The sequence below is a fragment of the Plenodomus lingam genome (genome assembly GCF_022343315.1).
Source record: "Plenodomus lingam strain CAN1 chromosome Unknown contig_14, whole genome shotgun sequence".
In the NCBI taxonomy this organism is placed as follows: Eukaryota; Fungi; Ascomycota; class Dothideomycetes; order Pleosporales; family Leptosphaeriaceae; genus Plenodomus; species Plenodomus lingam.
In genome coordinates, this window is record NW_027093932.1 from 1403424 (window position 1) to 1425580 (window position 22157).

A 22157-nucleotide genomic window follows, 5' to 3' on the forward strand; every position below is an offset into this window, starting at 1 on the left:
CACAACAGCCTTGTTTGTGTTGCGTTGTTGGGTTTGAGTGACTCCCTTGCAGGTTCCAACAAGGCACTTCTGGTCTCCAACCACAGACAAGTCCCGGAGAATTATGCGTCCTGTTGGATCTACAGCCCGTGATTGTCTATGTGTGTCTTGTAGCGTTTCGTTCCATGTGCAGAATGGCGAAACCTGCTCACACCGCCCTAGTCGGCCCGATTGTCATGGCATCGTCAGGCATCCATGTTCCTCTGCAGCCAGTCACTCTGGAATCTCGAATTCTAGAAACCCAACTTCACATGTGTTTGTCCATGGCACCGTGAGCGTGGGTGCGTTCAGCTAGTATCCACCGGATCCACGACTGCAGACTGCATTTCAAGAGACTCCAAGGAGCAGGAGATGAAATGAATGTATTATTCCGGCTTGCTGATCATCATCATCATCACCACCACCACCACCACCACCACCATCATCATCATCAAAGGATGATCATTTGGGCAGCTTGCGCGTTCAATTCGATTTGCTGGTGGCCGCATGTTATCATACCGTGTCATAGGCCCAACGGTCCAGGACCCTGCACATCAATACAATCTGATGCGGCACGCTGATGTCAGATCCTAGTCGTGCTCCGAATAATCTGACTTGCACTTGGCGGTTCAACCAGCATTCACGGTACCGGAGTCCATCTGTGGGACTGGACTTATGGCCGATGGTTGACAATATGATGCAAGCCTGGCCCAATTGTAAACAAACCCATTTATTGCAGCGTCAACGCGCGCTATCCCGAGTCTTGCGGAGGTACGCGTTTATTGTTACCAGTTATCAACCATGCGCAAGGTTTGGTGATCAGCATTAGCCCACTCAAATCACAACTTTATCAGGCCCTGCATTGTGTCACAGTACATGTGGATGTACAGTACATCGTAATTTTCATCCGACAAGCTTTACCAGAAGATAGTTGCGACAAATTGGAGCGTTCATCTGCGCTCCGCTGCTCACGCCCAGCGCAAGCCACCCGCCTTCGCACCGTAAGCCCGTCGTCTTTATTCGAAAAGTTAGATTTCGTAGCGACACGAGACGAAGACCATGTCGCCGGCTCATAATAACCAAACTTTAATGCGTCACTATCTCGAGTCACCGATGAGGTGCTGCCGTCCCAGAAAACAACTTGTACTCTGATCTGCTTTGCACTCTGGATGAAACACACGTACATGGAATCGCTCCGGGAAATCGCTGCGATTTGGGATTTGGCACCATGTTAAACTTCTCGTGGGAAATTTGGAGCGGCACAGCCTTCGGACCTTCTGCGGTTTCGTGAGCCGCTTCAATGGGCTATGGGATCTCCCGGATTTTCATCAAGTGCATTCACCATTCTTACTATCAGAGTCCTGCGTCACGATCCTTACTCCGCTATATGCCCACCCACCGGTGATGGACAATCAAGTACGAGTTTTGTGTCGTTTTACAGTGTAAGAAAGTCGTATCCCAGTCGTATTCGAGATCATTAGCATGTGGGTCGATAAGCGGCTCCCTTTTCATCTCAACCGCAATGCGGCTGGCGTGTGCTGTTCTTGGAAAGCACTAAGTGGTTCACGAATAAAGTTCCCGGCCATCTTATCGTTGGCTTCTTAGACAATCTGCCAAATCAAAGATGTCACTCGCTTCGATGGACTGGAATCAGTTTGACTTCGCCCCATTGCAGTACAAGTTCTCTTTCACTCAATTCATTCTGAGTATCTGATAACTGCTAGGTACTATGTATGGCAATCACCTCATACATGTAACGCACACATGTTGTACATAGCAGGGTGTCCCTGCGCGTTGTTCCTTGGCAAGGTTGAGATATTATCTCGAGACAAGAGTCAGAATCACTTGGTGGCGAGCATCAAGTCCAAGTCGTGCTCTTCGGTCGCCATATCAGCAGTTTTGCACAAGATTATCCGAAACTACCATGTTGAATTACGTACGGACGCTTCATTGATAGCGTCAGCTGCTTATGCCTGGCCTGACTTGCTTGAAATCCCAGTCTTCAGTACCAAGACTGAAGAGTCTGCCCTCAGATGAGTCAAGCATGAGGGTGTCATAGTGAGTTGAAGTGCTCTGAGATTCAGAGGTTCACAAGAGGGCTGGTACAAACTTTGGACATCACAAGGCCATGCCTACCATATCCATCGCAACTTCACTGTAACACTGAGACAGGGCGCCCTGTATCAACACAGCCACAAATCCTACAGCATGTTATGCGCCTCAGTCGCTTGCCTCACCTCTCCGTCCAGCATCGTGCGAAACGTGCGACAAACTTACGTCCAGGATGCAGCGAGATATGTAACAGCCCCGAAATCCCTCCATAAACTTCATCAGCTGACCCCCCGCAGTGAAGACGTGGACACCCTGCGACTGACACCCAATCCAACAGCCATCATCCTCACAATGCTGACACTCGATGCCGCCGCCGACAGTACTCGCGCGTTACGCCCAAAACAGTAGGGATCAGCTCTCATTCCTGCCCTGTGATATGGCTGTTCCCGCCAGAAGCTCAGGGTTGTTTATCGAAGTCAGTTTTACCACCGTACCGGGGAAATGCTCGTTGGCATTCAAATTTTGACATCGTTTCTTGATCGACATGTTCACATGTGCAGATTTCAGTGCCCACCCATTATTCATTGCGATGTTGGCGATCAGTAAACCTTCTGCTGCGCCTTGCATGAAAGCAAAACGCTCTTGCTATGACCTCAGAAACTCAGTTCCGTAATGTTAGAACCATCTTTACAACAGCAACGTTGAACACCATGTTCTACTAACATTACGATTGTCTCATTCTATTATAGTACCGGTAATGCAATGAGATTGTTCATTAAAACGTTTTCGCTCACATCGATCCTGCACCGTATAGACTGGCGACAAAGACGTGCGCTAAGGCAGTCATTCTATAGGGCCATGTACAACCTCACCTCTACTGTGTCAGCCAATGTTAGATGCACAGATGCTTATGCCATTGCACTCGTTCCAGGGATGAGCTTACTGTAATCAAGTCAGCTCTACGAATCTTTCAAAAAAGGTGATCTCAATATGGCAGGTTAGTTCACATCTTTGTCGTAACTATTTCACTTGGTCCGAAAACTACATACGTTGGATTCATCAAGTCCTACTCTCCACGGATCAGGTACGAGATATAGCAATGGGGCACAGGTAAGCCTGTGTAAGCCACAAGCAAACCGTCTGTTGTAGGTCGCGTACCATAGGTATGCGAGATTGCGGCGCTGTAGAAGGGCCTGAGAACAGGTCGATTACATCGGTCGGGCGGTTGCATAGTCAGCCTAATCGCCGCATTGCAGCCTCGTGAACCACACACATGTACACCGATCAGCTATGAGCGCTTGGCTTGGAAAAGAGGTGGGTGGTTTAGAATGGTTGATGTTGAGTTGTAGACGCTGTGGCATATGCGGGGGAGAGGCGAGGTCGAGATTAAGGCGACCACTACATACTACACACTACCACGAGCTGAATTGCGCAATGTTTCCAACTGCCACCAACAGGTAAAACGCCATCAGTGTTCCTGGAGGATCAGGGGCGGACGGGTTTACAAGCGATGTTGCTGGCTAAGTTTGTTGTGCGTATCGCTGCTGGCAGCGGCAACGTTGGACGACACCAGGCTCCCCGCCATCAACTGCCTACCGGTAATGCTACAACATCACCGCCCCAACACATCCTACGCAGTGCATGCAGAACAGTTGGTCGCCAACCCGCTGAGAATCTCCATCAGCACATCATCACATATGTCCGAACGCATATACATAAATTGACGCTGCAGATAGACCCTCTACGACTGCGCCGCTGGAGCAACGAAACACTGTTGCTATTTTCGAGTACGGGTGGATATGCTGCCGGGTTACAGTTGGTAACTAGTTCGGTGCGATTCTCCACCTTTACGACCTCTAAACTTGCTATTTTGGACGATTTCTAGCATTTCTGCCTTTAGCGTAGCTTGGTCGCCAATTTGGACACCTACCGGTAAATAGAGAAACATTACGAGTGCCTGTCGCGTAACCGGTCTGTAGTGGTTTTTGGCCACAACAAATTATCTCATTGCATTTGTAAACCAGACCGGGACTGGCAATTTCGATACACCGGGCAACAGAGCTATCAACATGTAGCATCGGTTATGTAAGTATCATGTATCATGCAGCGCGAGCGATCAGCATTCCTGCAGCGACCCAATAGTATACATGTCCGTCGAGGCATTAACATGCAGTACTTCATTTTGCATCCTATGCGGGAAAAAAATCTGATGATCCCATGACCGTAGTTGGATTTTTTTTTCACGCGGGTAGCAATGCATCCGCCTCTAGCCAAACACTGGTATAGTACATGTTTCATACATTTAGACCATTCGGCCCCATGGCAGATCCCTGGTGCAAGCGCAAGACGCGGCTTTGTCAAGAAGTATGGCGCTGTGCGTATTTTCGCTATTGAGTTTTGGTGTTGATGTATGGATAATGCAGTGGGTTTACATGCAACTGGAACGATCGGAATGATACTCTAGCATGGATTGCAGATCCGGATATTCCGGACGATACCTCTGAGAGGACACCTAGATGCTGGTTGTAGTGCAGAGTATTCATTTTACATGCTGGGTACGCTCACATTGGAACAGAAGGTTCCAAGAGCCCAGAATTTGTAAAGCCGGTAAGGTTCTAACTCATACGAGTCTCTTATACAGATACTATCAAAATTTCCAATATAGTTCAGACTGATACGTACTCTTCTCGTCTACGCTCGGTATTGCCGATTGCTGGAGCCCTGCACCACACTGAGAAGATGCAACACAGTGTTACTTGCATGTAGTCCGGCTCGTATCACACTGTGCCACGTACGCCATCCAGTTGCCCAATACCTTGCTAACTGTGCTAGTGAATGCATCTTGCGCACATTACGGAGACCTCAGGTGTGATGCTTCACACTGTTCTCCACCTTGACTTGTGTTGAATCTATCCGCCAGACCAAGAATACCACCAGTGCTCAAGAGATGGAACACTTTGTTTTTATTAAGAGTGGTGATTCTGGTCTCCTTTATGCAGTATTTCTATCGCCTTGATGCGGCTGGGTGAGAAGAAATGCACCAGTATATGTACTCGCACAAGCTTATATAAGTTCGGACTTGGTTTTGAATCAGAGACAATATGCAGAATCTGCATATCTGGTAACGACTACTCGGCATGAATCTTCAATGCACCATGTTTTGTCCCTTACCAGACATAGTATGGGCCAAAGAGAGAGATTCTAGATCGCTCAACGATGCAGTTGAGCGATCCATCAAGTGGACCAATGTAGCAAGCCGATATCCACCATAGATTTCCAAGTGGCAATATTTGAAAAGAAGAATGCAAGATGAAGTGTATAAAATGTGATCTTCGGGCTGACTCATCACCGGCATGCGAGCCAAGTCGAATTGTAAAGCACTCGTGACACGAGCATACGTGCAACATGGATATCATATCAGCAATCTCCAGCCTAACAAGGCAGACTCGCCAAACTAATGATCAAAGAAAAGTACATATGGTTAACCTAGAACTATTCACCATATAGCTTACCACTCGATAAACTGCCAGCAGCAAAGTTCGCGCTTTCGCTCGCCTGCAAAAGTGCGTTTCCAAGGCAGTAGAAACCCCAGGGCAACCACAAAACAGATATCACACATGCGAGCCATCTCGAAATACTAACTCTCCCCAAGTCTTCAATCAAAATCGCTTCACATGCCGCTGGTATCGCTGGACATTTGTTTCAAGGCAAAGAGCTGCGTGTAGAGAAAACGACGGCGTTGAAAAGAGCTACAGTCTTTTATTCTGCACTGTTGTTGTACTTCTTTTGTCTGGGCACAACTTGGCCTGCTTGTGATGGTGACGACAGTGTGTACGCGTTACTTCGTGATCGAGAGAATCAAGTGGGGACAAGGCCATTAGAGTGGCAGCTCTAGAAGTAAGGTTCACACTCGAATGACTGTTGCTCTGCGTGGTGGTCTATGAGGTAGGAGCTACGTAGCCATCATGTTTAGTCGTTGGTTCTACGCTTTATTCCTCTGATTTTTTGGGTTTGGGCGTTATTTACACGTGGGAATAGGATAGGTATGAGGGTTTGGAGAAAGTTGGTATCGAATCGATTGGATTTGAGGACAGGTGCAGTCTCAGTGAAGTGGATGGACACAGAGAGTAACATTTAAGTGGTAAGCTATACTCTTTTCCATACTGTCATATGTCTCTCTCCTTCATGATAGTTGCTATGTATGCCTTGTATCCCTGCCCATTCTTTCTTAGAGCAAACAGCAAGACAGCGTAGAGCAAATGGTTGGAGCCAAAGAACTCAAAAGTGAAGGTAACGCTGGGACACCTCCAAATCTGGCTATATCATCCAATTCGAAATATACAATCGCTTTTGAGCCCAGAAACAAGAGCCTTTTCTACATCTACTTGCGTTTCCTCACTATTCGACGCTGCCACGTGACAGTGCCTCCGTTTGCACTCCATCGCAATCACAAACGATGCTAAACAACACCCCTCTCATTGCCTTACCGTCCTACCTCACTACCAAGGAAAACAATTCATCACCCCGTCTTTCATTTGAAAGTATGGAGCCCCCGCGCCATCCGCTCGCGGATATCACTTCTGAAGTCGAAACAACCACTAGCTCTCAAACCGCAAACTTCAGCCCAACCTCCTCACAATCCTACCCAGAAAACAGCTCAAACAGTCCCAAAAGCCGTCTCCCAGTCCACAAGCCCATCAAAGTCATCGTCGGCGCAGACCCCGTCAGTCAACGAACTTGGTACCTCCCCGAAGCGCTTCTGACACACCACTCCACACTCGCCGCCTCCCTTCTAAACAGCAGGCCAGACAGCATCCTCACCTGGCCCAATCTGGATGCACGAGATTTCGCCAACTTTGTAGATTACATGCGCAGCAGCATTTACAGCGTCAACACCCATGTCCCAGGCTACACCGCAGTGAAAACACACACGCGATCCTGTCTCCTCGGCGCAACCCTAGGCTCCCAGGACTACTGCAACGCAGCCATACACCACCTGCACTCCCTGTTCCGTCCCAGCGCCAACTGCCAACAGAGTTGCGCGTCCAAAAGCTGCATTCGCGCGAGCGACGTGGCTTTTGTTTGCGCCGCGACATCTAGCTTCCCCGCTCCGTTCTACTTCACGCCCATACATGGCGACAGTTTGACGGGGCTGCGGCAGCTCTTCTTCGATGCGGTGGCGAGCCATTGGACACAACGGGATATTGGGAACACGGGGGCGCGAGATAAGACTCCGGATACACTTCGCTGGCGGGATGTGTGTCAGCAGAGTATTGACTTTCGCGCGGCGCTGGCCAAGACGCTGCAGACTTGGGATGGTCCGTTGAGGTCGGCTTATTTGAGGGAGGCGGCTGTGTATACGCGGTTTAAGCTCGAGTCGGCTGTGGGTTTGGCGCGTGTTGAGGGTGGGAAGGTGGGGAGGGAGATGGATAGGGAAGGGGAGGAGAAGGATCAGGAGGAGCAGCAGTCTGGTGTTGACAAGGTGGATACGAGTGATGATGAAACGGATGCTCGAGAGTCTATCAATTGGGAAGAATCCGGGTCATCGAGACCACTGCCTCCCCTCCCCAGCACGAGGCGGGATTCCAGCGAGAGAAGAATGAGGGCTCGGGCAGATGTAGACGCCATCGACTTGAGCAGCATGAGGTGCTACAACGACGCACAAGCGGTGGTTGAGGATGGGGAGTGGACGATGTTGGACGAGAATTCGCTGGATGTATAGAAGGTCGGGGCATGTATCGGTAATGATGGGTATGTGAGAGGACGGTTGGATAGTTTGATGAGGTCGGGTGATGAAGGGAAAATGTATATATACATGGAGCGGATTCGGAAAGACATGGACAGGAGGAATTTGTCTTTAAACTTCTTACCTTGACACGCCAAGTCTCCCATCCAGCGTACTCAACCCAAACAAACCAATACACGTCCATCCCATCGCCCCAAGACCTCAAAGGCAATAACTAACACTTCAATCCAATGAAACATAGATCAATGCAAAACACAGCCACCATTATGTACATTCTCGCCAACCCTCATCATCCACGCATGTATGGCTTCCCAATACCATGAAAAGAGCGCGAGGAAAGAAAAACGACAGTAGATACCTACGGAGACCACACCTATCCGCCAGCCTATGACCGACATTCGCTCATCACTAAAAAGTGCCATACCCAGAAAAGCCCCTCCCATCATCATAGACCCTATTGCCTATCCAAAAAAAAACCCCCCGCCCTCTTGTTCCAGCATGCTCTCCCTCCATTCCTACAGCCGCAGGATTTCTTGATTAACACGCCTGGAGGTAATTACTTGGCACCAGTCCTGGTCTCCCCTGTTTGCCCACCGCCTCCGCCTCCCACCAGCCATCATCTTGCAACCGCAAGACGGCAAGAATATCTCCCTTTTGAAAGCCGAGTTCCTCGGGTATCTGGGCGGTATAAGAGTACATGGCTCGTGCTATATAAACCGTTAGCTTTTGTTTTTGCCATGTTCAAGGGCAGTTCTCAGTCCTCCCTGCGCAAGGGAAAAAGGAGCGCAAAGGTAAAAAATCCATCGTGCGAGAACTTACAGTAATTCAGAATCTCCCTCCCTTGGCTATTATAATTCTTCGGCTCGGCCAAACTCTGACTCCTGACTCTACTCTCCGCACGCACGGAGCTCCCGGATCCGCCATTATACAAGCTTCCACTGCTACCGCCACCATAGTACGAACTCTGTGGTCGAGGCGCGGTACCTGCACGCCCACGGATGCTGCCGCCGTAAACGCTGCCGTCGCCGCGCTCGCTGCCTGCAGTGGAGAGTGCGAGTGACATGTTGTTGCTGCGAGAACTGGACGGACGTTCGTCGAACGATTGGCGGAAGGCTGGTTGTGGGCTTGGAGCGCGAGAGCTGGCTGCTGCGCGGGATTGTGGGCGGGAGGCGGATTGAGGCTGTGCAAAGGCAGGCTGGGGAGGTTGAGGAGATGGGGCGCGAACACTCGGGGAGGCGGCACGGCTGGGGGTATAGGTGTTGCGGCCCATAGGCGTACCGTATGCCTGAGCGGGGGCGGTAGTAGTCTGTGCTCGTGGTCGTGGTACAGTGTTTGACGCAGCCGCGTATGGATTGGGTGAGGCAGTTCTGGTGTAAGGAGAGGCCGCTGGAGGTGCTTGCTGCTGTTGATGTTGTGGCTGTTGCTGTTGCGGTTGCGGTTGCGGTTGCTGCTGCGATTGTTGTGGCTGAGACTGTTGCCGTGCGGCGGATGGCAGGGATTGTTGAGTAGCAACTGATGGCGGTTGTTGTCGAGCGACAGATGATGGCCGCTGTTGTTGAGCAGCTGATGGTGGCCGTTGTTGTTGAGCAGCGGAGGGTGGTCGTTGCTGTTGAGCAGCAGAGGGTGGCCGCTGTTGTTGAGCAGCAGAGGGTGGCCGCTGTTGTTGAGCGACTGAGGATGGTCGCTGTTGTTGGGCAACTGATGATGGGCGCTGTTGCTGGGCAGCTGGTGTTGGACGCTGTTGTTGTGCAGCTGGAGGTGCACGCTGTGATTGTGTTCCCGGTGATGGACGTTGTGGTTGTGTCACCGGTGATGGGCGCTGTTGTTGCGTAGCCGGCGATGGACGCTGTTGTTGCTGTGGTGTTGGCTGCTGGCGCTGTTGTGCCGGGGAAGCTTGCTGTCGCTGTGGTGGTGCAGCTTCCTGCTGCTGCTGCTGCTGCTGTGGTTGTTTTGGTTGTTGTCGTTGCGTAGGTTGGTATGTGGATGGCGACGCAGGCTGTTGCTGAGTGGAACGATAAGAGTTCTGAGTAGGCTGTAGACTGGGTCGTGGACTGACAGCACGAGGTGGCTGGGGTGAAGCAACCCTGGGAGGCTCTTGTTTCGTTGGGCTTCGACTCGAAGAACGGGCACTTTCTCCACCATTGAACATGTTCGCCTTTTGACTGACGTACATTTGAGTTGTCTTTTGCATTTGACGAGCAGTATGTGCAGGCTTCGGAGCTCCCAGACGCGACATGGGCGGCTGCTCATACGGTGGAGGCGTACCTCGCTTTGCAGCGCTCAGAGCGACGTTTGCTAGAGGTGTTGGTGCACTCCCAGGTAGGCTTGCACCCACAGCAGGTGTTGCTGGAGGTGCAGGCGTTGCAAGTCCAAGATAACGGTCGGCCGTCTGACGTCCAGTTGGCTGCTTCGTAACGCCCTTGAGTTCCTCCAAAGCTTGAGCAATGGGATCTAGCTCCCCTTCAGGCTCCTTCTCGTTCTGCTCCAGCTTCTTCTTGTCTGGAGAAGCTACGTCGAACACATTGTTTCCAACGTTCAACTGGAAATTGGCACGAGGGTCTACTGGTTCAGGACTGGCAGAGCGCGGTGCGTCTTGACGCATTGTACCACGCGTACCTCTGCCGTATGCTGACTTGGTTGGACTGACATTCTCCTCGGTCTGTCTTCGCGTTGGCCCCCAGGTGTTCCGGCTAGTGGGTGTCAGGACAGGAGGTTTTTCCTCTTGCCTACTCTTCCTCCGAGCAAAAGGACTGTTGAAGAATCCTCTCTTCTTCGCCACAGCGGTTTCCTCGACAGGAGTGCTCGGGCCAGGCTCTGCAAAAGATGATTGCGGCATCGGCTTTCCAGGGGATGCGGAACCACTTGGTGGCTCAATGCTTTCAAAAGAGGTAGGGTTCGAGTAATCGCTCTGTGAATCTCTGCTCACAGGACGAGCTGGGCTTGGAATAGTGCTGCGATCAGATGGCGGACCAATTCTGCAGAACTGCGTCATGCCATCTGCCGGATAGTCATTATGGGGGATCTGACTTTGCTGATAGTTTTGTCGAGCTTGTTCCTGAGCTTGTACTAGCCTGGGATCTGGCTGCACTGCTCGTTGTGACTGGGGTGGCTGCACGTTACGCTGCGATTGAAGTGGCTGAATCTCCCTCGGTGATTGAGGTGGCGGCATTTCCCGCTGCAGTGGTGGTGGCTGCATCTCGCGTTGTGAGTAAGCTCGCTCTCGCTGCGGGCGCATGGACTGCACTTCTCGTTGCGATTGAACCGGGTGCATGTCGCGTTGAGACTGCAGTGGTTGCACGTCTGGTGGTGACTGAATGGGTTGCATATCTCGAGATGATTGGGTCTGATGCATATCCCGAGATGATTGGGTCTGATGCATATCTCGAGATTGAGTCTGATGAATATCTCGGGGTGATTGGGCATAATGCATATCTCGAGGTGGTTGAATTTGATGCATGTCCTGTGGTGAGTGCATTGGATGCATGTCTCGAGGTGAAGGAGCATGTTGCACATCTCGAGGTGATTGGCTTTGATGCATGTCTCGAGGTGATTGAGTCTGGTACATGTCTCGATGTGACTGCATTGGCTGCTGTGTCTGAATGGGTTGCACTTCTCTCCGTGTCCGAATTGGCTCCGCCTGTCGCACGGGTTGAGCGTAGTCTACAGGTTGAGGGGCCTGTATTGGCTGTGGAGTCTCTGCAGCCTGTCGGGAAGGGACATCTATCTGATCCTGCTGTGGAGCCATGTTGATCTGGTCTTGGGGAACCGGTTTCGTGTCCCGTTGGAGTCCGAGCTCTCGTGCCAGCGGATTGTTGGGATCATGATGGGATTCAAAAACTGACGGTTGAGGCGATGAAGCTCGGTAGGCTGGGTTCATAGTCCTTGCAAACTGTGCTACCGAGTAATTCTCATCTTCCGAAGCTTGGGACGATGTCTCGGCGTCCCCTCTGCAAAAGTTGATGAATTTGGGAGGATCAGGGATTTCTTGGCCTGTTCCCGATTCTGCGATGAAGTTGCTGATGTCCTTCTCCACATCGCAGTCTTCCAGTGATAGCCTTATCTTCTCACACGAGGCATCGTCGCTGACGCATACTGTTGAGGCGATGTTGGCAAAGTTCCACAGACTACTCTTGGTGTAGTCGATGCGCTCCTCCTCTAGGTCCTGGAATTTCTATGCAGTTGTTAGTGGCTTCCTCCATGGTCGGCCTGGTGAGACGTACGTCGCATGCTGCCTTCCAGTCCCTGTTCCACCTGCCTGTCGTCTCCTCGAGGACCTTTACCGCTGCCTCGTACTCGGCGCTTGTCGTCGACAAGTTGATCTGTGTCTTCTCCAGCCTGGCCTTGTTCTTTCTTTCTTCGTGGCCCATGACCATGTGTGCCTGGGCTAGGAAACCCTTGATCTTCAGACAGTCCTGCTCGTATCGGTCGCGCGCCTTATTGACGGTCGCGGTCTGCTGCATCTTCAGCTTGAGCAATTTTTCTATACCGTTCTGCACAATTTTCCTGCGTTCCTTCATACCACCTGCAAAGGCGGCTAGTGGTTCTTCCAGCTCCGTCTTCATCTGCTGTGCTATGCTCTGATGTGCCTTGCCCATGGACTCGACCTCGGCCTTGATCACGTCGCATGAGAGGCGCAAGGTACCGGTTTCGCAGGAGCCAAGGGGCTTTCGGGAGAGATTGAGGAGTTTGCGCGAGTATTCCTCTTCAATGGCTGCTCGTGCAGCGTAGAAATTCTTGAGTTCGTCATTGGTGACTTTGGCGGCGTGCATGCGGTCGAGCATAGGACCGACGCCAGCGTCATCTTTGCCCCAGAAGTTGTTGGCGACTTGTCATGTCAGTTTCCTGTTTGCTGCCAATCCTGCTGCGAAGCTCAACAACCTACACGAGAGGGAGACCGAGGGCGGCTCCATCGCCGCTGCACCGCCCATGGCGCCTATGATTTAGGGTTGCAGTGAAGGTAGTAGCAGTTGCAGAAGCAGCTGGCGATGGTGTGCGAAAGGGAGTGTTCGCAAGGAATAGTTGGACAAATTAAAATATACGGATGTTGTATGTACCGGTAGCGTGCGTGCTCGTAGAGTCGTAGATCAGGCCTAGTTACTGTACATATGTAACCTGGGGTCCTGGTTGTTGACGGCCTTTCCAAGCTTGTCCGGGGGTTGTGCTGCACGTGTGTTGTTGGCGCCCCTCTCCATCTCCCGGGAAACGGCGAGGGCGGGGAGGGGAGGGGAGGGGAAAGCTACTTTAGTACTCTACTTAGCCACCCAAGCCAGATCAGCCAGCCCGCCCAATCAACGACTTTGCGTTGTCCACAAGTCGTCGAGTCTTGACGACACGTCACAGAGAGGTCCTGCACGAGCAATGAGCCGTATACGTATATACGTACAAGAGTAGGATGCACTGTTTCATTGGGAGCCAATCTATACCCGCAGTATCGTTATAGGTGGCCGTCTTTGATGGTAATTCGAAAGACTACCCACACCAGCGTCTTCTACAAGATGAGAGAATAATTGGCTCGAAAAGACCAAGCGACAATTGCCACCCCAAGTGAGTGAATTGTAAATGTTCCAGAACCTCTCACAACACTGGTAGCTGGCTGTTTCTCATGATAACGCCTTGTATCACATATATTCTATCGCATCGCGGTTTGGAGGATCGAAGTCGGGGCAGCTCACAAGTGCACCACCCTACCTTACTCTGCATGGACACTTTGCCAAACAAAATCGAATGCACGAACAGAGCCTCAAAGCTGGCGATGTGCAAGAGCGAATATCAGAAACACTGCATGTAGTAAAGTATGTTCTATTACAAAGGGTAAAGTAGGTTGGGAAAAAACAGGTGGTAAGTTTTGGGTGCAGCGAGTGCAGTTGTCAGTGAGAGGGAGAGGGAGAGAGAGAGAGAGAGAGAGAGAGAGAGCCGCATGGCACCTGCATCTGCTACAGGCAATTCAATTTAACGCATGCTTACCTTTTTTTCAAGGCGCGTGCATGGAGAAGAATGGTTGTAGTTAGGAGTAGAGTGGGGTGCAGAGGGAAAGTAAGTGTGTTTTGCATGATACAGTACTGTGTGCTGGCTTGTAAATTCATCCTCATGTTACACTACCTGTGTAGCCCACTGTCACTGCAAAGACGGTAATGACTATCAAACTCGCGTTAGACGTGGCCGTGTGTCTGCATCTGCATCTGTGTCTGTCTTGTCTTGTCTGTCTGCCTGTCTGCCTGTCTGCCTGCCTGTCTGTCTGTATAAGGTATGCCAAGCCACTGTCTTTCCCACCCGCTGTCGTGAACGTCGGTCGTCCATCAAACCCACCCACGCAGCCCCAAAACCTCACTCACCACCCCCTCCCCCCTCAGCTTCCATCAACCCGCTCTCCTCTCCGCGCCTCATCGCCCGCTGCCCACGCGCTGCTCATGGAAACGCCATTTCGATGAGCCAGCAACACCCCTGGGGCGCCCCGAGACACAATCAGAGCACACGTCTGGCCCCGATATCCACGTCCGCAGCATTCGCCCTCGACCAGCAGCGCAACACGCCCTCGCCCGCCACTGCAAATTTCCCTTCCTTACCGCCCGCATCGTCGCGCCTGGTTGGCAGTCGTAGCCGCAAGTCGTCGGCCGCCTCGTCGACGTCGGCGCCCTTCTCGCCTGCAGGACAGCAGCTCCCCACCAGCCAGCTGCTGTCCTCCCGCACCCGCACAATAGCGCCCCAGGCTGTCTCGCAATTGGCTTCCTCCGCCGCCGCCGCAGCAGTAGCAGCCGCTTCACAGGGGGCCGGTGCACAGTCGAGCAGCGGCGGAGGAGCCTCCAAGCTTGTCCGCGCCTCACCCTCCCTCTCTACCTCGAGCACCCTCGGCTCGCCCAGCACCGCTGCCAATCCGCCCGCCGCACCCCCGCAGAATTTGTCGCGTATTGTCATCGCCCAGATCTTCCTGTTGTTGAGCCAGTTCGGCCCGCTCAAGGACGACAAGGACCGCTCCAAGTGGGACACGCAGACCGAGCAGATCAGGAAGGTGCGTGTTTTGCCTTTTTTGCCTCATGCCTCATCCCTCTTTTACCCTTGCCTGCTTATAGACCCGTCTTTTTCCATCTGTCTCTCAGTCTCTCTCTCATGGATGCTGACATGCCCCGCAGCTGGTTGACTCGAACGGCATGGAGGTCTTCTCCAAGTACTTTCGGCGCGTGCTGCAAAACAATGCGCCCACCATCTTTGGGACAGGCTCGCGCAATGCAGACCCCAACGGCAGCTACCAGATCCTCATGTCTGAAATGCAGAAGCTGCGGAAAGAGCCCGACCAAGCCGACAAGATTGCAGAGTCGATTAGCTCGAGTGAAGGCGACCTGTTCCGCGACTTCGACCTCTCCACATTCGTGGCACACTTCAAACTCGACCCTATCGCGAAGACCATGCTTGCGCTTGCTTGTAGAAAGACCGATCTTCGGGCCAAGGGTAGGATAGAATCCCCCACAAAATGCTCGCGTAACCATGTAGGCTAATTCAATGCAGCCGAGGCAGTGCTCGCAACCGTCGGCGAAGACCTCCTCTTGGCTATCGCGCAACCTTTGCCAACCGACGAATTGAGCCCCGAATACATGGCCGTCCTCGTCGAGCGATTGCTCAACGATCCCCCACAGGCCTGGGATGACGACAAGAAGCATGGGGTCGTCTATGCGGTACAGATGCGCTATTCACAAACCCACTCCCAAATACCGGCCGCGGTAGAATCCAAGTTCATACTGGCCGAATGTGCAGATGGATCACGGCATCCCTTGATCAAACTGATCCGGCGAGCAGGCCCACAAGGTGCAGCCACGGTGGATGCATGCAAAGATATTCTTGCAGCTGCCGAAACTCGCGACATTAGCTATCAGCAGGTCGGAACGACTCTGCTCTACCTCGCAATCTCGCCCGGATACAATGCAAAGAACTTTGTCGAGGCTTTACGCGAACATCGTGCTGGCCAACGACTGGACTGGCAGGATGTTGTCCACTCTTTCGACCGAGACGGCTTGCGCATCGAAAAGTCGCAATTCCTCGCCATCTACGAAGCTTTGCTGCCAATCGCGCAGACCACTGAAACATTCGATATTCAGGCTCTGTGGGGAGGGACATGGCAACATGCTCTTACGCATCTTTACTTCCTCCTGTGCTTCCTGTCATGCACCCCCCAGGAGCTTGATGTATCGCAGATACCACGACTTCGTGTATCCTTCTCCATGAAGACCTTTGAGAATGCATCGGATGACGTCAAAACGTTTGCTGAGCAGGCAGTCAAGCATCCATTTGTATCCCTCGACGCAACCAGTGCTCTCTTCAACATGATCTTCCAGACATCGGAGACATATCACTCTGCGCAAATGATGGGCATACCCGACATGGTGATTAATCCGCACACTGCGGAGTTCCTCGTAGCCGCAGCCGCCGTTCCGAAACCGTGGGGAGCGCTACAGGAGCAAGCCCTCAAACAACTGTTCGACCCATATTTCCACAAGAAGCTTCCCATCTACAACTTTGTCCTCTATGGCCTATGGCAGCAAGACCTACAGTGGCTCGTCGATCGATTTGTTGATGCGTACAATGCAGACTCGATGACGCTGACCCTGATCCTGGAGCACGCAGAAGCCAACGCCTGGCTGGAGCCTCTGATTCGCAGCAACACCGACATCAGCCTGGACCTGGCCGCGCAGGCACATGCGCGGGGTAAATTCGAAGTCGAACCTTGGTTACAACAGACGTTTGAGCAGGCTGGCCCGCTGTTCCGTCGCATCCTGACTAACTTTCTAAGTGCCCGAGCCGCCGAGGAAATGCAGCGCGTTAGGGATGATCATCAGCCTCTAAACCTACCGCTGGCAGTAAAGACAGTGTACCCGCTCCTTTGGTTTCTCGCAGAATGCGGGCTACCGGAACAAGAGTTGCTGCCCTTGCAACGAAACTGTATCCAGGCCTATCCACGACTGATCAATTACGGCGAAGGTGTAGATGATGTTATCGATGCCAACGGGCAGAACGGCAACGCACTCCCAGAGGAGGCCGATAAGAAGATGCAGGAGCATTTCAAAAACATGTACAGCGGCGAAAGTGATGTGCGAGACATCATTTCGGTCCTGAAAAAGTACAAAGAGTCACGAGACCCTGCCGAGCAAGAGCTCTTCGCATGCATGATTCATGGCTTGTTCGACGAGTACAATTGTTTTGGCGAATACCCTCTGGAAGCGTTGGCCACGACCGCTGTACTTTTTGGTGGAATCATCAACTTTAACTTGCTGTCTCGGATCGCGTTGCAGGTTGGACTCGCCATGGTCTTGGAAGCAGTTCAGGAGTACCGACCGGAAGATTCCATGTACAAGTTTGGACTGCAGGCGCTCATACACTTTTCAAACCGTCTTTCGGAATGGCCTAATTACTGTGACCAACTCCTAATCGTTCCCGGACTACAGGGCACCGAGATTTTCGCCAAAGCCGAGGAAGTAGTCGGTCAGCAAGTAGGAGAAGTCAGTGGCGATGCGCAAAATGGTGTGAGCCTCACGAACGGTAATGGCATCGAAGACGCCCTTCACCAGGAGCCTGCCATACCCAAATTCACCTGCCTGCATGTCGACCCACCACTCCGGCCCGAGCTTTACGAGGAGCCGGACGAAGATGTACAAGATAGAGTGCTGTTTGTGCTCAACAACGTGTCCGAACGCAACTTGCGCGACAAGATCAATGATCTTACGGAGGCGGTCGAGGAAAGACACCATCAATGGTTTGCCAACTACCTGGTGGAAGAGCGTGCAAAGATGCAACCCAACTTTCAACAGCTCTATCTCGACATGCTGGATTTATTCAACAACAAAACACTTTGGGCTGAGGTGCTCCGTGAGACGTATGTTAGCGTAATACGCATGCTCAACACAGATGCGACGCTCGGCTCGACGGAGCGTGGACATTTGAAGAATCTGGGTTCCTGGCTAGGCTCTCTCACCATTGCGCGTGATCAGCCGATTAAGTTTCGCAATATTTCCTTCAAGGATCTCCTACATGAGGGTTACGATACTGACCGACTGCTACTCGTCATACCTTTCACCTGCAAGGTGCTAGTCCAGGCTGCCAAGTCCACCATTTTCCGGCCGCCCAATCCTTGGATCACCGAGCTGCTGGGGGTCCTGATGGAGCTGTATCACTTTGCCGACCTCAAACTCAACCAAAAATTCGAGATTGAGGTCCTCTGCAAAGGCCTCGATCTAGACCACAAGGATATCGAGCCTACTAACAGCATCCGAGCACGCCCTCAAGCCGACGAAGAGTTCCTGGGTCCAATGGTCACAGACGGAATGGAGGCGTTTGGTGATCTGTCCATCATGAGTCTTAATCGCACTCGAGGCCCCAGCGAACGCTTTTCGTCTGCGAACATTACAGCTCAACTGCCAGACTTTACGAACCAGCTACAGTACCCTCCCTCTGGAAACAGTGTAGTTGCGCCGGCCACTCTGAAGAAGATCTTCTTGACCGCTGTCAATCAAGCAATCCAAGAAATCATTGCGCCCGTGGTGGAACGATCTGTGACCATTGCCGCCATCTCGACTTCACAACTCATCAGCAAAGACTTTGCCATGGAGCCCGATGAGGAGAAGCTGCGTAATGCTGCCCATACCGTTGTACAGGCACTATCTGGTGCTTTGGCATTGGTCACTTGCAAGGAGCCATTACGCATGAGCATTCAGAATAATATCCGGGTGACGGCGAGAGATCTTCCAGAGCAAGCTCTACCCGAAGGACACATACTCATGTTCGTCAACGACAATCTTGACCTCGTCTGCAACACGGTGGAAAAGGCTGCCGAGTTGTCCTCTTTAGCTGAGATCGACATGCAGATTGAAGAAGCCATCCGTGTGCGTCGAATGTTCCGCAGCACTCGTCCAAACGAAGCGTTCAAAGACGCCAATATCAGTCCATGGGCCTTCTACATCCCTGAACCGTACAAGCAAGCAGCCGGAGGCCTGAACAGGGAGCAGTTGGCCATTTATGAGGATTTCGGCAGGCAGTCACGGGGCCTCCCGCATGGCAACAACACATCTCAAGATAGCGGGCGACAGGTACCAGACGTGCTTCAAGATCAATTTGCGGCGGTTCCGAATCTCCCCACACCAGGTGCCGCACCCGTAGAGCCGCGTCAACCGACACAACAACAAACTCGACTTCAGAACATGCCAGCACCCCATGCTCCTGCAGCGCAACAACCGCTAAACGGCTACATGGACGCTCCAGGCTTAGATCGGGGCCAGCGAGGGGCTGAAGAGCTTTTGATTGAGCTCACCCGTGTCATCAAAGAGGCTCCCGAGGAACGCATCAGCGACCTTCAGCCCGGAAACAGTAATATCCATCAGGTTTTTGATCAACTCATTTCGAGCATTGAATTCGCTGGACCGAACAAGGACACGTTGGCCTTTCGCATCGCTGGACAGATGACCACTCATCTCTTCTCTGAATCTTTGACCCGCTTGGAGATTGAAGTACTGGCACACTTACTGAGCCACTTGTGTCAATTATCCGTACAAACCTCGAGACAGGTTCTCATGTGGTTGGCAACACTCCATGACGACGATCGGATTTTCAAAGCTCCCGTCATGTTGGCACTCATGGACGTCAGCCTAATGGACATGCATCGACTTAATACCACCATTGCCAAGGGCATTCAAGAGCGGCGCGTCGCCGCCGTAGAGATGCTGTCAAATCTCATGGATGAGCTTCTGCTGAACGAGCACCCAAGTGCCTTCCGAGCTGACTTCGCTTTGTCCATTGACGCGCTCACCAACTGGCTGGCTGAAGACTCCTCGTTCGAGCTTGGAAAGCGTGTCATTGCTAGATTACAGCCACCTTCGGATGAGCTGGCTCTCACACCGCCTGCATCTGGCCACAAAGATCAGCTCGAATACGTCTTTGATGAGTGGGTCCATCTACAGCAGTCTGAGACGCCTAAGAAGACAGTTGGTGCGTTCATCTATCAGCTTCATAACCAGAAGGTGATGGAGACTCAAGAATCGTCCATTGAGTTCATTCGCACTTGCATTGATGCCTCTGTACTCGCCTACGAGCGCGAACACTCGCTTCCCTTTGGGACCGGAAACGAAGACATTGCTACGATCAAGGTGGATGCACTTGCGAAGCTAATTGTTGACCTAGTGGTCTACCAAGGCGGACAAGAGAATGCGAAGGAGACTAGGGCGAGATATCTAGACCAAATTCTGGTTGTTGTCGTTCTCGTCCTATGCAACCACCACAACACTCGTGGCGATGCGTTCAACCAGAAGGTGTTCTTCAAGCTGTTCTCGACAATCCTATTCCATCTCAATGATGCAGTCAAGGAAGAATGCTTAGCCGGTCAAAAGGCGGATTTGTTCCTCGCTGTTGCGAGAGCTCTCTTGATCTTGCAGCCGAGCCACTTCCAACGATTTACTTTCTCGTGGCTTGCTCTGATTGCGCACCGCATCTTCATTCCCGCAATGCTTGAGGAGGGGCAACAGGATGAGCGCTGGGACGTTTATGCTCGCTTGATGGAGACGCTATTGGTCTTCACCGGTCAGCTCATCAAGCCAACAGGAGAGACTCTCATGGCCCAGCAATTTTACCGCGGTGTATTAAGAGTGCTGCTTGTGATCCACCACGACTTTCCGGAATTCTTGGTCGAGAACCACTTCCGCTTCTGCAACAGCATCCCTATGCATTGTACACAGCTCCGAAATCTAATTGTGAGCGCATATCCGTCAACGATACTAGAGATGCCCGACCCTTTTACCGCAGGTCTCAAAGTCGACCGTCTGGAGAACGACCTCCAGGCACCGGTCATCCGCGCCGACATTGGCCAGTTGCTCATCGACGCCGGAATCAAGAGTGCCATTGATAATCTGCTGAAGGGTACTGAGCTTAAGAATCAGGACGTTGACAAGGTCTGTAAAGCTGTATACTACCAAGATGAGAAGTCTCCGGCCTTTGAGCTGGTCCCAACGACGGCAAACCCAGTGTTGATTCATGCCATTACACTCTACATCGGCATTGCAACACTCGGTGAAGGCAACGTCAGCTCACCCATCTTCGACGCTGACAGTGCGGCCACCAAGGTCATTGAGAGACTAGCCAAGGACTTCCATCCGGAGGCACGCTTCCACTTCATCAGCGCAATTGCCAACCAGCTCCGCTTCCCCAACGCTCACACCCAGTTCTACAGCTACACGCTACTCCACCTTTTCGGGCCTCCCAACGATGACTCGCAGGCACTTGAGATCCAGGGAACCATTACGCGCGTACTGCTTGAGCGTTTGCTGGTCCACAGGCCGCACCCATGGGGCCTGATCATCACCCTTCTGGAGATTCTGAAGAACAGCAATTACGCATTCTGGGAGTTGCCGTTTGTCAAAGCGGCACCTGAGGTACGTCGACTTCTTACTCTGATATGTAACTTGTTTGCTGATTTTATGTCAAGGTCGAACGCCTCCTTAGCGCCCTGTTTGGCACGCAGCAGAGCCCGCGACCTATGGCTTAGTCGGTCACCACTTTCTGGGCGCGATGGATGTCGAGACATCTAGTTGCAGCGTCCTTTGTCATATGGTCGGGCTTGGCTGCCACCTTTGACGACTTCTGATCGATTCATTGCATTTTTACGTGCGTACGGGAAGGGTTACGGGCATATGGGGGTGTCACTTTACTTCTTCGGAATCTCTCTGCATGGTTTGAAGGGCACGGTACGGTACATGATGATGATTCGCCAAGGCTGGCATGGCCAAAAAAAATGAGAGAGCCATGATCACCTGTCACCACCATGGCCGACAGCATGCGTAATGAGGAGAATGGGGGAATATGAGCGGAAAAAAGAATTTATCATGGGGGGGGAGGAGGGCCTTGTCTGTCGACCAAAAGGAAAAAACAACGGAGTTTTCCCGATTGTGAGAAATTTTTGGTGTTAGTTTTTTATTTGCCTCAGGTTACAGAGTAAGGGGTGCGATGGGCCTTCTTCTTGTAGAATAGCAGGGATTTTTGTTTTTTGGCTGCGAAATGGCGTAATTTTTTGTATCAGATTCAGATTCAGAGTCAGATTCAGATGAATGATATTCCGGATACTGGTGTGTGGAGAGTGTTGTTTAACTTGTTACTTTTTCACGTCGACTTTTTTTCTGGGTTGCAATGTGTTTGTTTTTTGTGATACATGGCCGTCTCGTCGTGGTTGCTTTTTTGGCACGGGTGCGTGTATACTATGTAGGATGGGTGTGCTGTCTTTCATTGTGGTGTTTTTGGTTGGGAGGGGGGGGGGGGGGTTCGATGTGCTTGTTAGTTATGTGATAGGAGAAGAGTACGAGGGGTTCGAGTTAAAAGT

The 22157-nt window shown here is 51.9% G+C and overlaps 6 protein-coding genes across 6 annotated transcripts; 4 read left to right on the forward strand and 2 right to left on the reverse strand.

The window, feature by feature from the left end:
- Positions 1–1642: 1642 nt before the first annotated feature.
- Positions 1643–2055, forward strand: IAQ61_002565 (uncharacterized protein; the record flags this gene model as incomplete). The annotated part of the gene is made up of 2 exons (XM_066095591.1): positions 1643–1692; positions 1743–2055. 2 exons carry the CDS (start codon positions 1643–1645, stop codon positions 2053–2055), a joined length of 363 nt encoding a protein of 120 aa, XP_065954427.1.
- A 171-nt stretch (positions 2056–2226) lies between these two features.
- IAQ61_002566 (uncharacterized protein) lies at positions 2227–2478 on the forward strand (the record flags this gene model as incomplete). The annotated part of the gene is made up of 1 exon (XM_003834422.2): positions 2227–2478. The coding sequence occupies one exon, from the start codon at positions 2227–2229 to the stop codon at positions 2476–2478; it is 252 nt and encodes an 83-aa protein (XP_003834470.2).
- A 3-nt stretch (positions 2479–2481) lies between these two features.
- IAQ61_002567 (uncharacterized protein) lies at positions 2482–2697 on the reverse strand (the record flags this gene model as incomplete). The annotated part of the gene is made up of 1 exon (XM_066095592.1): positions 2482–2697. One exon carries the CDS (start codon positions 2695–2697, stop codon positions 2482–2484), a length of 216 nt encoding a protein of 71 aa, XP_065954428.1.
- A 3829-nt stretch (positions 2698–6526) lies between these two features.
- On the forward strand, positions 6527–7792 carry IAQ61_002568 (uncharacterized protein; the record flags this gene model as incomplete). The annotated part of the gene is made up of 1 exon (XM_066095593.1): positions 6527–7792. One exon carries the CDS (start codon positions 6527–6529, stop codon positions 7790–7792), a length of 1266 nt encoding a protein of 421 aa, XP_065954429.1.
- Positions 7793–8233: 441 nt separating this feature from the next.
- Positions 8234–13013, reverse strand: IAQ61_002569 (uncharacterized protein). Its single transcript, XM_066095594.1, has 4 exons — positions 12699–13013; positions 12037–12641; positions 8636–11987; positions 8234–8523 (listed from the first exon to the last, which is right to left on the reverse strand). Exons 1-4 carry the CDS (start codon positions 12742–12744, stop codon positions 8354–8356), a joined length of 4173 nt encoding a protein of 1390 aa, XP_065954430.1. The 5' UTR covers positions 12745–13013; the 3' UTR covers positions 8234–8353.
- Positions 13014–14127: 1114 nt separating this feature from the next.
- Positions 14128–21329, forward strand: IAQ61_002570 (uncharacterized protein; the record flags this gene model as incomplete). Its single annotated transcript, XM_066095595.1, has 4 exons — positions 14128–14822; positions 14944–15259; positions 15317–21216; positions 21270–21329. Exons 1-4 carry the CDS (start codon positions 14241–14243, stop codon positions 21327–21329), a joined length of 6858 nt encoding a protein of 2285 aa, XP_065954431.1. The 5' UTR covers positions 14128–14240.
- Between the last annotated feature and the right edge of the window lie 828 nt (positions 21330–22157).